General features: G+C 28.1%; 1 protein-coding gene across 1 annotated transcript in view; it reads left to right on the top strand.

Annotated features, from left to right (window-relative positions):
• LOC113548115 (zinc transporter 2-like) overlaps positions 1 to 6,212 on the top strand; it is a 33,142-nt gene extending 26,930 nt beyond the window's left edge. Inside the window, exons 2-7 of the mRNA XM_026948801.1 lie at positions 549 to 775; positions 2,491 to 2,604; positions 2,722 to 3,022; positions 3,822 to 4,008; positions 5,248 to 5,488; positions 5,729 to 6,212. Coding sequence (XP_026804602.1) covers positions 549 to 775; positions 2,491 to 2,604; positions 2,722 to 3,022; positions 3,822 to 4,008; positions 5,248 to 5,488; positions 5,729 to 5,874 — 1,216 coding nt within the window. The 3' untranslated portion in view covers positions 5,875 to 6,212. The remainder of the gene's footprint in view (positions 1 to 548; positions 776 to 2,490; positions 2,605 to 2,721; positions 3,023 to 3,821; positions 4,009 to 5,247; positions 5,489 to 5,728) is intronic.
• The last annotated feature ends 8,969 nt before the right edge of the window (positions 6,213 to 15,181 follow it).

Here is a 15,181-nt window from a genome sequence, read left to right as displayed (position 1 = left end):
CCAATTCCATCGGTAAATATAGTAGTTACTGAAAAATGGGACTTGTTGAACGCATTTCTTGTCTCGAAATGAATATTATTTCAATTTCGATTGTAGCATGACGTAGATAACTGTTACGCTATATTAGCAGTGCGATTGTGCGCAAAGTGTTTTGTTCTATCATTGTATATCGATGTTCTTCGGTCTTGGCAATAATAATATAATAATATAATTATAATATATATCGGTTTTGCGGCAGTTTTACACAGTGAATTGCCGATCCTAATGCACCATGGAAAACGAATTTATTCCACTGTAAGCAACGATCGCGAGTGTTTTAATATTTAATATTTTCCAATAGTATCTTTCACGCGTAGTTTCTTAGTATTTAAATCTATCCGTTTTATGTATACGAGTTTTTCTTACTTATGTATATTATATTATTCGTTTGCCATCACGATATATACGGCTTTTATTTGATTAAACGCCAATGAGTGATGATATTTACGATATGCGCGTCGTGTTCATAACAATGCGGAAAAATAATTATCGTTTTGTTTTTGTTTCAGGTTAGGTGAAAGTTCCAAGTACGGGTCCGTTAATGAAGAAGTGTTCATGAGCACGACACCGACGATGACTGGAGCTTTTGTACGGCAACCGTCGAACAGTTCTGGTAAAGTGTACTGCATACATGGCAAACCGTCCGGCTGTTGCGCCACATTGGTATCGGCCGACGACAATAATTCCAACCACGAAACCCCAGACCCGATAGACGGAAAATCATCAATCACAATCTGTAAGTATCCGTCTAAAGTTTACTTAACAAATTATACACATTTATAATACGTGAAGATAGATAAACGTCTGCAGTTAATAAAAATAATAAATCAATAAGAACGGAGACGCAATTATATTAAATTTCTTCACTTAAGTATTAATAATGACTATAATTTTGATATTTATAGAAATAAACTGTTTTTAATACATCGTAACAAAATTGTATTAGTTAAAAATAAAAAAAAACTGTTTCTACGTTGAAAGTGCTTAGTGTATTGTTATATATACTACAATTTAGGCATATTACTATACCAAGCACCTACCTAAACCAATAATAGGTAAGTGGTATATTTTAATATAAACAAATTTACATTTTCTAGTATCCTATAACCATTCATTGGTACTTACTTATGCATTATTTAAAAAAAAACCAATTAAACATAAAGTTGCAATGTAGTGTTCTGAATAACACTTTAAACTATTGAACATTTTATTAAAAATATATTGTTTACTGTATAATATTTAATATGCACAGTTGCACGACCAGATTAGATTAAACGAATGTAACAAAGTTAATGATAATTTAATATAATATATCTATTTTTTATTCTGATAACACTTTTAGTTGAAAGACCATTTTCATAATCAATAAAAAAGTCTGCATATACAAGAAATAAAAATAGTTTATTATATGATCATTATTAAATACAACTAAATTCTATATAACAATAATTGTATCATATGTGTGAGTATTGTGAAACGTCTAAACGGCTGTACCGATTTTAATGCGGGATTTTACAATATAGGATGAATGATTTTGAAATCTAAATAAGGCGAGTGCTTATATAGGATATTTTGGAATTTATTATATTTTATTTAGTTGTTTTAAGGTGCTATATTTGTTTCTTTAGTTTTCATCAATATATATTCGTATTGTACATAATACAGCAAAATTATGCTTGGAGAAAGAAAGACTTCTTTATTCATTTCTAGTCGAACAGAAATGAGGAAATTAAAAAATTAAAGATCTGTGACTTGTGAGGAAGAAAAGAAAATAATCTAACATTAACTAACATTAAAGTGAAGCTAATATTTATATAAAAGTTATAATAAGTGTATAATATATGGTTATTATATCTTATATATGTAATCAATATTATATTAATACTATAGTTTAAATTTGTTTTGTTGTAAGACATTAATTTTCATATAATACGAAATATTTAAACCTTTTTAGAAATATATACAGGATGATTTACCACAAAAGCACACTCTCTAAGTTATTAAATTTAAAAAAAAATAAATTATTGAATAAAAAATACGTGATGGTTATTGGTGATTCTCTCTATATATAATACATATTAATTCCAAACATGTAAATATTAAATAAAATGTATTCTCAAAAATTAAAACAATATAGGTGTATGTATAGTCGAGAACTTAATATTTTATTTAGGCACTGTCATGTCTTAGCACTCACGACGCTTATTATATTATTACACATTAAGTCATCCACCCATTGTGTTTACGCACTATACCAAAATTTGCTAGTAAATAAATAACAAATAGCTATATACGTAAATTATATGATCTTGGGAAAGTATTATTTTTTTATTATGTTTCTTGTGATATTTTGAAATTAAAATAATTGTTATATTAACGTATTTGCTGTGTAAAGTTAATATTAAAATCTTGAGTCTGCACCTCATTAACGAATTGATTTATAATTCCTAGTCAATGAACACTGTCATCCGAACCGAGAGAGTACGTCAAGCAGTCAGAAGGCTAGGAGAAAACTCATATTTGCCAGCATACTATGTCTGTTGTTCATGGTCGGAGAGGGAGTCGGTAAGTTTTGGCAAGGATTATTCATGTTAAATATTAACGATCGGAATAGGCGCACGATGTACATATATTATTATTATTCTACTGATGTAATTATTTAAATGACATTATGTTGGGTAGGAGGGTATTTGTCGAGCAGTTTGGCGATCGCGACAGATGCGTCACATCTCCTCACGGACTTCGCCAGCTTCATGATATCGCTTTGCGCTATATGGGTGGCCTCGAGACCTGCCACGCAGTCGATGCCGTTCGGATGGTACAGGGCCGAAGTGTTGGGTGCCCTCACGTCTGTTCTTCTTATCTGGGTGGTCACCGGTGTGCTCTTGTACTTGGCCGTCGAGCGCCTCACAGACATGACGTATACGATCGACGCCGACATTATGCTCATCACGTCCGCCGTCGGACTGTGTGTTAACTTGGTGTGAGTATGATATATTACGTGCAATTCGATATTATACTCGACTGTGATGCGATATTAATTATTATTATTGATATTATCGTTATCATGCATGACGTAGATCGACATATAAATGTATCTATAAAGCTATTTAAATATTAACGACCGTAGCTGGCGGTGTAGGCATAGGAAATAATTAATTTAATCATACATTAAGTATTAAAAAGTAACAGCCGCTAAACAGAAACAATACACATTACTATACAATACGATAATTACCATAAGTTTGGCCTGAGTCATGTGATGTATGAAAAAAAAAAATTGTAACATGTTTTTATTTACTGTATGCAATATGCATATAAAACAAATTGCAAATATAATGATTTAATGTGCAAACATTTTTATACTTTTAAATAAATGGATAACCGGTGCTGTTGTAGGAATATTTATTAATAATCAATTTGCAAAATAAAAAAATGTAAAAAATATTATCATGTATCATGGACTCTTGTACTTAAAAAAAATATTTTTTAAAATTATATATAATATAAATGTTTACGTTATTTTGGAGAAATATTCAACTAATACGTTTTTAGACTCAAATACGTAAACAATAATTTCACCAAAAGAACTCATAATTATAAAATGCTAACGTTTATACCTATAGATTTTTATGATAATCGTTTCAACTATAGTTAAATTTAAATAAAAAATATTTATTTGAATATAAATCTAAGGCCTCGAATACAATAACAATACGATGTTTAAAAATGTATAATGCTGTCGTTTTTAAAGTTGGTTTTGCGCGTTTGCGTTGTTACAGTATGGGCTTGACGCTTCACCAACACTCACACTCTCACGGTGGCGGCAGTCTCGAATCGCACAGCCACGACGAGGCGACCGGCCGGAGCAGTTCCAACATCAATGTTAGGGCAGCCTACATACACGTCCTCGGAGACATTATTCAGAGCCTTGGTGTGTTGATTGCCGCCGTTATCGTATACTTTAGAGTAAGTATAGGTAACTATATTAAGAGCAAATACGTGCCACCCAGCACGTATTCTGTTTAACGCTCGTTGAATACTTAATGCACATAAAATTCCTCGACGGTATTTAATTCTTTTTTTTTTTATATTTATACTCTTATCTAACTCGTCGGGCTATTATAATAGTGTATAATAATAATTGATTATTATTGTACCATGAATTTTCTAAAAGTGTTAAAATTTAATTTTTATCTGCGTGCGTAGAATTTTGAGTTTCCATGCCTATATTAAATTATATCCTGTTATAGTATTATATTGTTGTATCTACTCGTTTTGTGTTACTGATCCACAAAGTGTTAGATACAAGCGATATGCGGTGTATAACAATCCAAATAACGATTAGGTACTCCGTCACGTTACATAATTTTATAATAATTTCGATAAAAAATTATCCCCGCATTGTGTGTATGATAAGTACTAAAAAATTATGTTTTCATAATATTGTATGTAATTCTTTTAAAACGCAACACGATATTGACAGTGTATTTAACGCGTGTTTTAGTGTAAATCAATACTTGTAAACGTATTCATTTTAATTAATTCAATAATTGACGGGTTGTTTGCGATATATTTAAATGAACTAATAAAATATTTGTATTTTCTATCTACGGTCACTTAAATTAACTTTATACTCGTGTAAGTATATGTACGTTCCGGAGTTTGTAGTATAAATCTTTATACTTGAACTCGCCACGTGCAGCTTGTCTAAACCTTGTACGTGAGCTGAGATTATAAAATATATAATATTCTGCCAAAATATTAATAAATAACTCACAGAGTTGACACATCATCGTTATTTTATTATATACCGTCAAGCAATCGTGAACATTAATTTAAATTATATTTCAATATTATTATAGATCCTATACTTTGTTTTATATCTCGTTAAATTTAAAAATATTTGATTTTTACTTTTTTTATATTTCAAAGAAAGTACATGGATAAGTACTTTTTTAAAAATGTATTCACTTATTCTTTGTTTAAGTAATATGAATAGGTACAAAAGAATGTATCGAATATTTTGTTGACCGTACAGTTAAAATCATTAATACTTGAATATTGAATAATAAAATGTCTTAAATTAAGAAAACATGTTTAATTTTAAATCATATCTGATTCAATCATCTATCCCAATTGCTACATATATATATATATATGAATATAGATTAAAAGATATATACTAATGAATATTTATTTTTTCAGCCTGATTGGAAAATCGTAGATCCAATATGCACGTTCTTGTTTTCCTTACTAGTGTTGGTCACTACATTTAACATACTCCGGGATACTATGATAGTGTTGATGGAAGGTATGCCAAAAGGTGTGAATTTTGTAGATGTCCTAGAAACATTCATGAGCATCGACGGCGTGGTTAGGGTGCATAATCTAAGGGTTTGGGCTCTGAGTCCGGACAAAATCGCATTAGCCGCCCATTTAGCAGTCAGTGAGTATAATCATAGATTTCATTTATACGCATAGCATACAGCGATAAGCGTCTAGTAATGGTGACTTACCGGTATTAGCGGGAAAACTTTGGATTGTCTTTTAACGTAGCTTATAATTTCCTCGGTGACCGCTGCAAAGAAATATCGCTGTATAATATAATTGATTGTATGCACGACATACCTATATGTCTTGGTTTGTGGGCAAGTTAATTATTCATCTACGTATTCTATTTATACAGAGCCTGGTGCGAACACTACTACAGTGCTAAAAGAAGCTTCGCGCAAGATGTACAAAAAGTACAATTTCTTCGATTGCACGCTACAAATCGAAGAATTTGAAACTCAGATGGAGAACTGCAAACAATGTCAGCCGCCCAAGTGCTGATCAAAATGGTTACCTATCCACAACTGTAACCCTCAAAACCATTCCCCCCTTCCCCGCCAAAAATTGTCACCTAACGTGTTTATTATAATTTCCTATTATAATATTATAGATTATTACACCATGTATATAAAACATATTTTAACCATCGATTCTCTTCTGCGAGAATACTAAATACCCATATGTATTTATCACCCATGCGCATATTATTGTTGTTATACATATTTTTATATGTTTATATCTTATGTGTATGTATATTATAAATATAATATATATGAATCATGTGTATTCGATCAGTATAGATCATAAACCGAGTAAATGTTGGTTATTTTAAACGATTATTTTTATTTAGTTAGTGTTTATAATCAATACTGATATTATACAAATTTATGATTGGAATTTATAATTTTAGACAAATTCAATGTTTTGGTTATATACTTAACTTTTATTGTACATTTACGACTTATTAATTCGTGAAATAATGCTGCAATAAATGTAGCAGAACTAATTGTCAAGTTAAAAAATTTAATAAAATGTAACTTATAAATAAACTCATATATTTTTAATAATAATTAAAATAATACAATTTAAATTGTCTATTTCATAGTACGCTCAACTATTCAATAAAATAACAACAATCATTTTTAAAAATCTTAAATATATATATATATATATATATATATATTTAATAGATTTAAATTAACAAAATCTAATATATTTATGTGCATAATTTAGTCTTATATTATATACCTATAATACAGTAGCCAATAGGTATCTAAATAAATTTAGAATCCACTCGTTTGATGGTACATTTTTATAGTTTCATACTATATTAAATATATTATAAATTAACTTTACAAAGTCATTGTGTAATTAACTGTACTGAAAAGAAGTTTTTACCAAAGATAAAAACTTAAAAATGTATTTATTGATTAATAATTAATTAAAAAAAATAATTAATTAATTTTGTTTAATATTATAATATAAAAATGTAGTTACCTAAAAATAGTACTATATAATTACAAAATATAAATTTAAATTATAAATCACATAAAATTAAATTTTATTGAAAATTTATAAATTAAATACAGTTTAAAAAATATAGTTGCACCTACATAATATTTAGTTAAAACGAAAAACATACTTCAATACTTGCTAGTACTAAACTGAGTGTTTTTAGATTGTACGTGACTGAGCAGAGTAAGGATTTAGATTTATAGTATTGTACTTAAATTCCAAAAATATTTTATAGACAAACATTTATTCTTGATTATGAATTATTATTTATTCCTTTATTCTGGATTATTACTAAAATCTAGAATATTTTAATTTAAAAACTTGAACTGTTTGACAAGACTGATACAATTATATAATATAATTATTATTGTTCAATTTTTTTTTTCTTACTGATTGAACTGTACTGCTTACTAAATATAATATAATTTAGTACTTTTTTACTATAGATGCGCAACAAATAAAATCCCGTGATGGTTTTCAGTCTTATTATGTTTAAAAAAATATAATAATCGTTGTAAAACCAATAATATATCCCTCGCTCCGTATAAAATCTTAAATAATTTTAAATAGGTAGGTATCAACTGTAAATACATTTCACAAACTTATAATCATCTGCACTTATATTAAAAAACAAATATAAACGAATAACAAAATTTTCATATCTCATAGTATAGAAACAACATATACAGTAAAATCAGCTTATCCCAGTAAGTGGTAATAACAATATGATTTATACAACTCGGTATACTGCAATAATGTATACCGTGTGATGAATTTGACGCTAAACATTATTTATAAATTTGTTCTTAGTTTTATCATTGTAAATTTTTAACAATAACATACATTTTTAATTCTATATGTAAAGCAGAATATTTTTCAAAGTTGTTTGGTACATAATAATCGAAATTTGAATAAGTACTGTATGAGTTATAAATAGATATTTAAAGTTTAGACAAGGGATACCTACATATGGATATTCCAAAAAATGTTGACACACTACTCCGTTCATCTAAATTTTAATAACTACTTACTTGAAATTGGATTTGTATTGATGATAATACTATGAATAATATTCCGTTTCGGAATATATGAAATTAAAAATACATGTTGTCATTCAAAAGAGAAAAACGCTTAAAGAAAAGTAAAAAATATAATTTCTTCAAAAATGATCGTTTGTAACGACTGAAAATTATGTAAAAGAAAATCTTCTGAAATAATGAATGTCTTGCGTTAAATGAATCATCCCCCATATAGATTACCCATATAATAGTATTATATTTTATAATATTTTACAAATTATTCACCGACAACAGTTCGGACACAGACGGACGGCGCACGTCGCACAATCCGTTACAAACGCCGTGAGCCTTTTCCAAAAGGACTTGCCCGCCGCACCGTCATCATGCGCTTCACTTTCCGCGGCACGTTGCCGCCGCTGCTTCTGTCTCCTTTGTGCCTCCACCTCTGTCGCGGAATCGACGACGGCCGATACCGTTATGAGATCGGCGTCCGGCGGCTGTGGGTAATCGCAACGGCACCGCTGCAAAGGTCCGTCGACTTGGTGCGAATTATCGGACGTCATTGTGCGATCGTATACGTACGGAAATCAAAACTTTCCACGCAGAGCTGCGGCAGATGACGCTGATGATGTGTTGTCGAACGGTATTGGACAGTATTAGACGTGTACGACGCGTAAAAGTTAAAAATATTTAACTTTCCCTTTGCGTCCTTTACACGGGTATTTACCAGTCAGAGTGCGACGATGGTCTGTTTTTTTTCGCGATTGACTCGATCGGCACACAGCAGCGTATAGGTATTATATTTTGCGCCCATTATTGTATAATATTATTGTTTATACACTATACTCATTTTCTATGTATATAAAACAAACAAACAAACAATTAGTGTGTAAATATTAGCTGTACAATACAAATTGATGTTGGCTGTCAATGTACCTACTTATTTTAATAGGATGGTACTTGTTTTCGGTGCTCTATCCATCTATACGTATAACTACGTGTATATAAGCACCAAATAATTATCGTTATAGTAAATAAATATAAAGGTATGTTACAAAGTATGCTTATTTGTTATTATTAGCATCCGAGATGATTGTGTTTGTTTTCCGAATCATTGATTATTAACATAATATTATTTTGATTTTGTCAAATTTAAATTTTTATTATTTTACGTTAAATAATTATATAGATAATATAGTGTATTTATTGTTTAGTAGTTAAAATTATTATTGTTGTCATTTTTTTTAATTAAGTAAACATGGAATACATTTTCTTGACAAATTTCGAAATACAGGTGATCTCAACATGGTAGTAACATTTTTTTATAAGTAAATGTAATATTTCAGTACCTACTACTAAAAATTCTTAATTAAATATTTCAACATTTCAATATAAAATAACAAATTTTATAGGTTCAAAAGGATTTTTTATGTTCATAATTCATAATAAGTACCGACATGAAATTCTTTGTATAACATCCGTTTTAGCATGTGATAGCGTTTTTTTTTTTTTTATAATCTAATGATATATTGTTTCTTTTGATTAGATCTAATAACACACACTACACACATATCGACTCATAATATCTAAGTAGTTCGCTCATTATAATTTATAAATATTAAAATTTGTAACATTATTAATAGTATTTATTTTTTCTTATATTAATAAATAAATGACAACAAATTAAAATATTGCTTACACTTACTTAAATCTTATTGGATATTGCCTTTAAAATGATTGTAGAGTGCGATGGATCACTTGTTTGACAAATAAACTATACTTTATGATTTCTATCACAATATATTATCACGGGTCACCACGTGGTTGAATAATTATTCACTTTAGTCTTTCGTTTTAAGTTAATTTTATAGTAAATAAATTATAATCGTATAACGAACTTCATGCAATTTTCCGTTAAATAAACTCATATGAAATCCAATCAATTCCGTTAGTGAAATTAAAAGTTTTTAAAAATATGTGCCTTAAAAAAAATAATTTATTTTATTAAATAATAGTTCTTTTAATTGCTATTAAACAACATCTATGTTAAAAATACCTTTTTTAACTCTTAATTTTTAAAGAACAATAAAAAAATAAATAAAAACGGTTTTAAAAAACTACATTTATATCATATAAAATAAATTAAAATACTTACTTACATTACTGATTCATTTAATAATGCTTACCTGAGTCGATCAATGTTAATAGATATGATACAGTAGGTTTTTTTTAATGATTTCACATATTGACATTTTTAATTTTCTAAGTTAAATAAAATATAGATGCATGACCTGTTTCGATCATAACACCGATATTGTTTTATGCCGATATCAGACAATCGAACACATTTAGTACTTTAGTATGTATATATGTATTTAGTTACTATAAAGAATGAAGAATAACGTAATCGTTATCCATAAAAACTATGTCAGAAAGATAGCAGTACTCCAATAACCTAATACCTTTTTTACGTATCTTGGAAAGAACCAATAGTTTTGGCTTACCGTCAATAGTATACTAAATATATGCAATTTGCTTTTCAATTTAAAGCCAATTTTTAAATTATAAAAAAAAATTCATTATTTTATATTTTGTTTATTACATTTAAAGCGTTTAAACTAAAATTACAATTTGAGGTACCCTATACTAGCATTGATCATAGAATAGACTATTTTATAATCATTAATACTATACCTATATGGCTATATAATATATACTTAGATACTTAAGGAACATTTACTTTTTATTACAACCGTATAAAATTATAAATTATAATTTGAATTTTTTCAACATATATGACTATTAGCCTTTATAGATACCTAAAAATTCAAGTAAATACTTCTGCAAATTTCTCACGATAGATACCATAAATTTATATTTTATTAGCTATAAAAAATAATTCATACTTAATAATATGGTATTATTATTACAAATTACAATATTTAACTGATTCCCGGATATTTAGGAATACTAATATTATTACAAGCTTGTAATTATTATAGATTATATTAAGTTTTTACAACTCTTAGTCGCTTACAACTTTTTTATTTTCAAAATCTAAATCTTATTATATACTAATTTAAATGATTTCACGCATTACTATATACATACATTTAGGTTAGGTAATATGTAGGCGGGTTTTTTGCGTTTAATAGATGTAAAAATGTAATAACTTCAATATCTATTTTAAGTACCTACTAATTGAAAACAAATAATATTATCAAATATTATATGTACAAAAAATATGACGATATTATATACAAGAAAACTAAATGATAGGTTTTTATCAGACTGAGTTTGGGGAATAAGATAGGTAAATATTATTTAGGCTAAACCAAAAGAAAATATAGACAGTATCATAGTATTATATATACTTATTCGATTTGGAAAACACTTATAATAAGAATGACACTTAAAACTGAACTTGAGATATTAAATTATTCGAAATGTCAAATCTCCAGTTGTCGAACGCGTGTCTTTCGCTAATCTTTACAGAGATTTAAAATGAATAATTATTTACAATCAGTGGCGTAATTGCGGGTGGGAAAGGACAATAGTATAATTTGTACACCCTCTTCCCCTAGTTTTTTTTCACAGTTACACCACTGTTTATAACTTTTTTGGTATTGAAAGTAACTAATGAAAAACATTATCAAACTAAAAACGTGTAAGACGTAGATACTTTATAGAATAACAATAACATTAATTGTATATTTATACATTAATCATTAGGTATACTTACTATAATTGACATATTCAATATAATTATATAAACGTATAATATTATTATAGTAATAACTAATAAGTCACGATTACTAATCGTTTACTATGATTATGATAGTAATTGATCGATGTTTGAGTACCGATGTACGATTAAATTATTTATAATAATAAAAATAATACATTTCATCGAAATATTATACATTTTTATCAATATATCATCTTAAAAATCTCAATTATTATCTTTACAGTTTATAGGTACATACAATAATAAATTTAGAAAACGAATTTTATTTTTTAAAGTTTAAAGTTTAAACCTATACTTATTATTCTAATTTATTGCGATAAGGCATATTTTAATAATTAATATATACATACAGTTATGTACAATGTAGCGCAGATTTTGTATTAAATAATTACATTTTGATAGTATTATCCATAAAAGTCATTCCCTAAATTCATAATATATATTATAAGTAGTATATAGTCCTATTCACAAGTCGTGTTAAAATGTTACTCGTGGTATCTAGTGTCTACTTGATACTACATATTTTTATAAGACCCAACTCGTGCACTCACTTATATTAGATATTAGGTATATCTAGTGTTAAGTAATGCGTTATTACATGTTATGTAAGTTACCTATACAAATTACACATATGTCATGTACACATAACTTATTAACGTATTTATTCACTAACGATCCTGATCTAAATTCTATATATGTATCTAATATTCTGAGTAACTATTGAATGATTCATTGGCCATTATTATTTGCCAGCTAGTGGTTTGCAACGTATAAATTGTATGATATTTGAATTTGTGAAATGGATATATTGTACAAATTATGTTCATTGTCCTAATAGATTTAATTGGAAGCATTTAGAATTCACATAAGTCTATTTTATTTATATCAAATGTACTAATATACAATATTATTGTTTTATTACATGTATTTAGATTACTTAGCTCTCATTTAACCAATTAAAGGTTTAGAATGCAATTCGATTCAAAATAACCTAAAACAATTCAACTAATTCAAAATAGGGTTCATACTAAAATAAAAAAAGAATAATGAAGTTGCGTGTTGTAAATGCGCAGAATACATGAGTTAAAGCAATCAAAGCATCAGTTACATCAAAGCAATCAGTTACATCAACAACAGTCAGCAGCCCAATCGTTATCCGTCAATGTTTAAAAACGACTAAACATATTAGCAGGGGTGAAATATAATTTTCAATGTCGGAATAATTAGAAAATAATAATATAATACGAACACTTGATCAATGGTAAATGTTTATTTTATATTTTCATCCTACCACTTGATGGTTAAAGAAGCAAAAACTAGAGTAATAATAATGTGTGGATTTATTTTGTGTTTACGTTTTAATGGTAACGGTTAGCAGCTCAATTATTTCAGAAAAAAACCACAATATATCGCTAATGAATCACGAGCTGTGCGGTCGATGTAAATAATTCACGAGAAGTCACGGGGTCAAGTTGAACGAAGTTGAGCAATTTAGGCACAGGTGTTAGGTACATTATACTTTGCTCGTGTCATTTCCAGGGCGGCGTGTCTCATGAAACGTTGCCGACCTGTTGCGACTCATTATGTCTCGTTACAGATAATATATTATGTATATATAGGTATTTGATATTTCTACTATTACCTGTGAAATATTATTTACTATATTATATTATTATTATTATTATTGTGTGTGTGTGTGTGTGTATACGGACCTATGTCGATGGTGGCTGCAAACTGAATTGTACCCAAGTGAGTAATAATAACCGTCATTGCAGACTTGCACAATAATAGCAGCTGCAGCAGTAATATTTAGACTGAAGGTTTCTCTTTGGCCGTCGTCGGAAATGAGTTTACAAATTATTCGGGGATTCAAATCCTGCTCCGCGGTCGGCTTATATCACAGTGTTTAACTGCAAGGACGGCGCTACCTCTAGTGGGACTCCAGGCAAAATAAATTACAACGTATGCAGGGGTTTTGAATCAATACCTTAAGTACATAAATTCCAATACGATCAATACCATATAAGTGGGCCATCACACTATTCTGAGATTTTAACTAAAAATCCAAAAAATTGTTTCCTAAATACATAGGTATTTAACTTTTGGTCTTAGCAAAAAATATATCGAATAAACTTTATAAATGTTATAACAGTATAAATTTTCAATTGGTTAATAGTGGATAACAATGAATTTTTCAGTTTTTAGCGCATACATAGCTAATGCCGAACAACGTAAAGTACTTTATTATTTTAATACGTATATAAACGTAACGTAGTCACGTTTTCGGCACTTCGCGTAGATACGCGTAAACAGGAAAAAGTAGATTTTCGCAAGATAAGTCCTTTGTATACAAAACTGTACCCATTATACTTCCATGTTTTTTCTTTTAGTTTTTGTTTATCTGTTCCACTCATGTTTACGTCCAGATTGCAGGCTATGACTATTTTTTACTTTTTATATTTACGTCACTTGATTTCGTGTGGATATTACAACGTATATTTTGTCATTTTTGGTGATCTTCTATTTAGATATTACTAGGTGATTCAGGTGATTGTTACATAATTCTAAGTCGTTCACAGAAACTGTAAACTTTTCACCGTCACATGTTCTCTGCGTCTTTCACAATATAATTCTGACACTTAATCGTATAATAATGCTTGATATACGATATTTTATAGTACCTAATGTATATATTTATTTCTATAGGTATGTATAAGAAGATTTTTTGATAAACGATTAGAAAAAAATAGTGTTAATGTTATTATAACCAATGGTAACTATCAAATAATAATACATTATAACACTAACCTATATAATATATATGTTTCTATACAAATAGGCACTATAATATGCTACTATATTATAAAAATGATAAATTATAACGATTTCAGTTGCTGCAGTGTGTTGTAGTTATTATCTACGGTTTTTTGTTACGTAATATTGTTCGTTTCTAAAAATATTTTTTGACGGGCTATATTATAAAAAAAAAACTAAAAGCCTATACTACCTACTATACTGTTTATTACATTACGTATGAAAACAATTTTACTCATTATTTATTATTATCACATTTTTTTTTATAGATATTTGATTATCTTACTACGAGAGTCATTCCAACGGTCCTACAGTTTGCGAAAGGCATTATATGTGAGTTATTTCGTTCCTATTTGATTCAATAATATACGAGTCACGAGATTTATTTATTAGGTCCTGTGTGCCTACTTTCAAGCATATAATACATATATACATGTATACAGACATACAGTGGACACCACTTATAAGACTCAATTTCGGACCAGCACAAAGTGAGTCGTATAGGTGTCAGGCGAAGTGGGAAAAATGAAACAAAAATTGTAATTATTAATTTTATTTTGTTATTTGCTTTTATTATCACATATTACCATTGATTATAAATACTATTTATAGTATAGTATTTATAATCAATTATATTACTATGTTAATATGTTAGATATTATTAAATATTATTAAATAAATATAATACTTATTATTAATTAAATACATATCC

Source organism: Rhopalosiphum maidis, chromosome 4 (assembly GCF_003676215.2).
Source record: "Rhopalosiphum maidis isolate BTI-1 chromosome 4, ASM367621v3, whole genome shotgun sequence".
Classification (NCBI taxonomy): domain Eukaryota; kingdom Metazoa; phylum Arthropoda; class Insecta; order Hemiptera; family Aphididae; genus Rhopalosiphum; species Rhopalosiphum maidis.
This window is presented reverse-complemented; position numbering and strand designations above follow the sequence as displayed.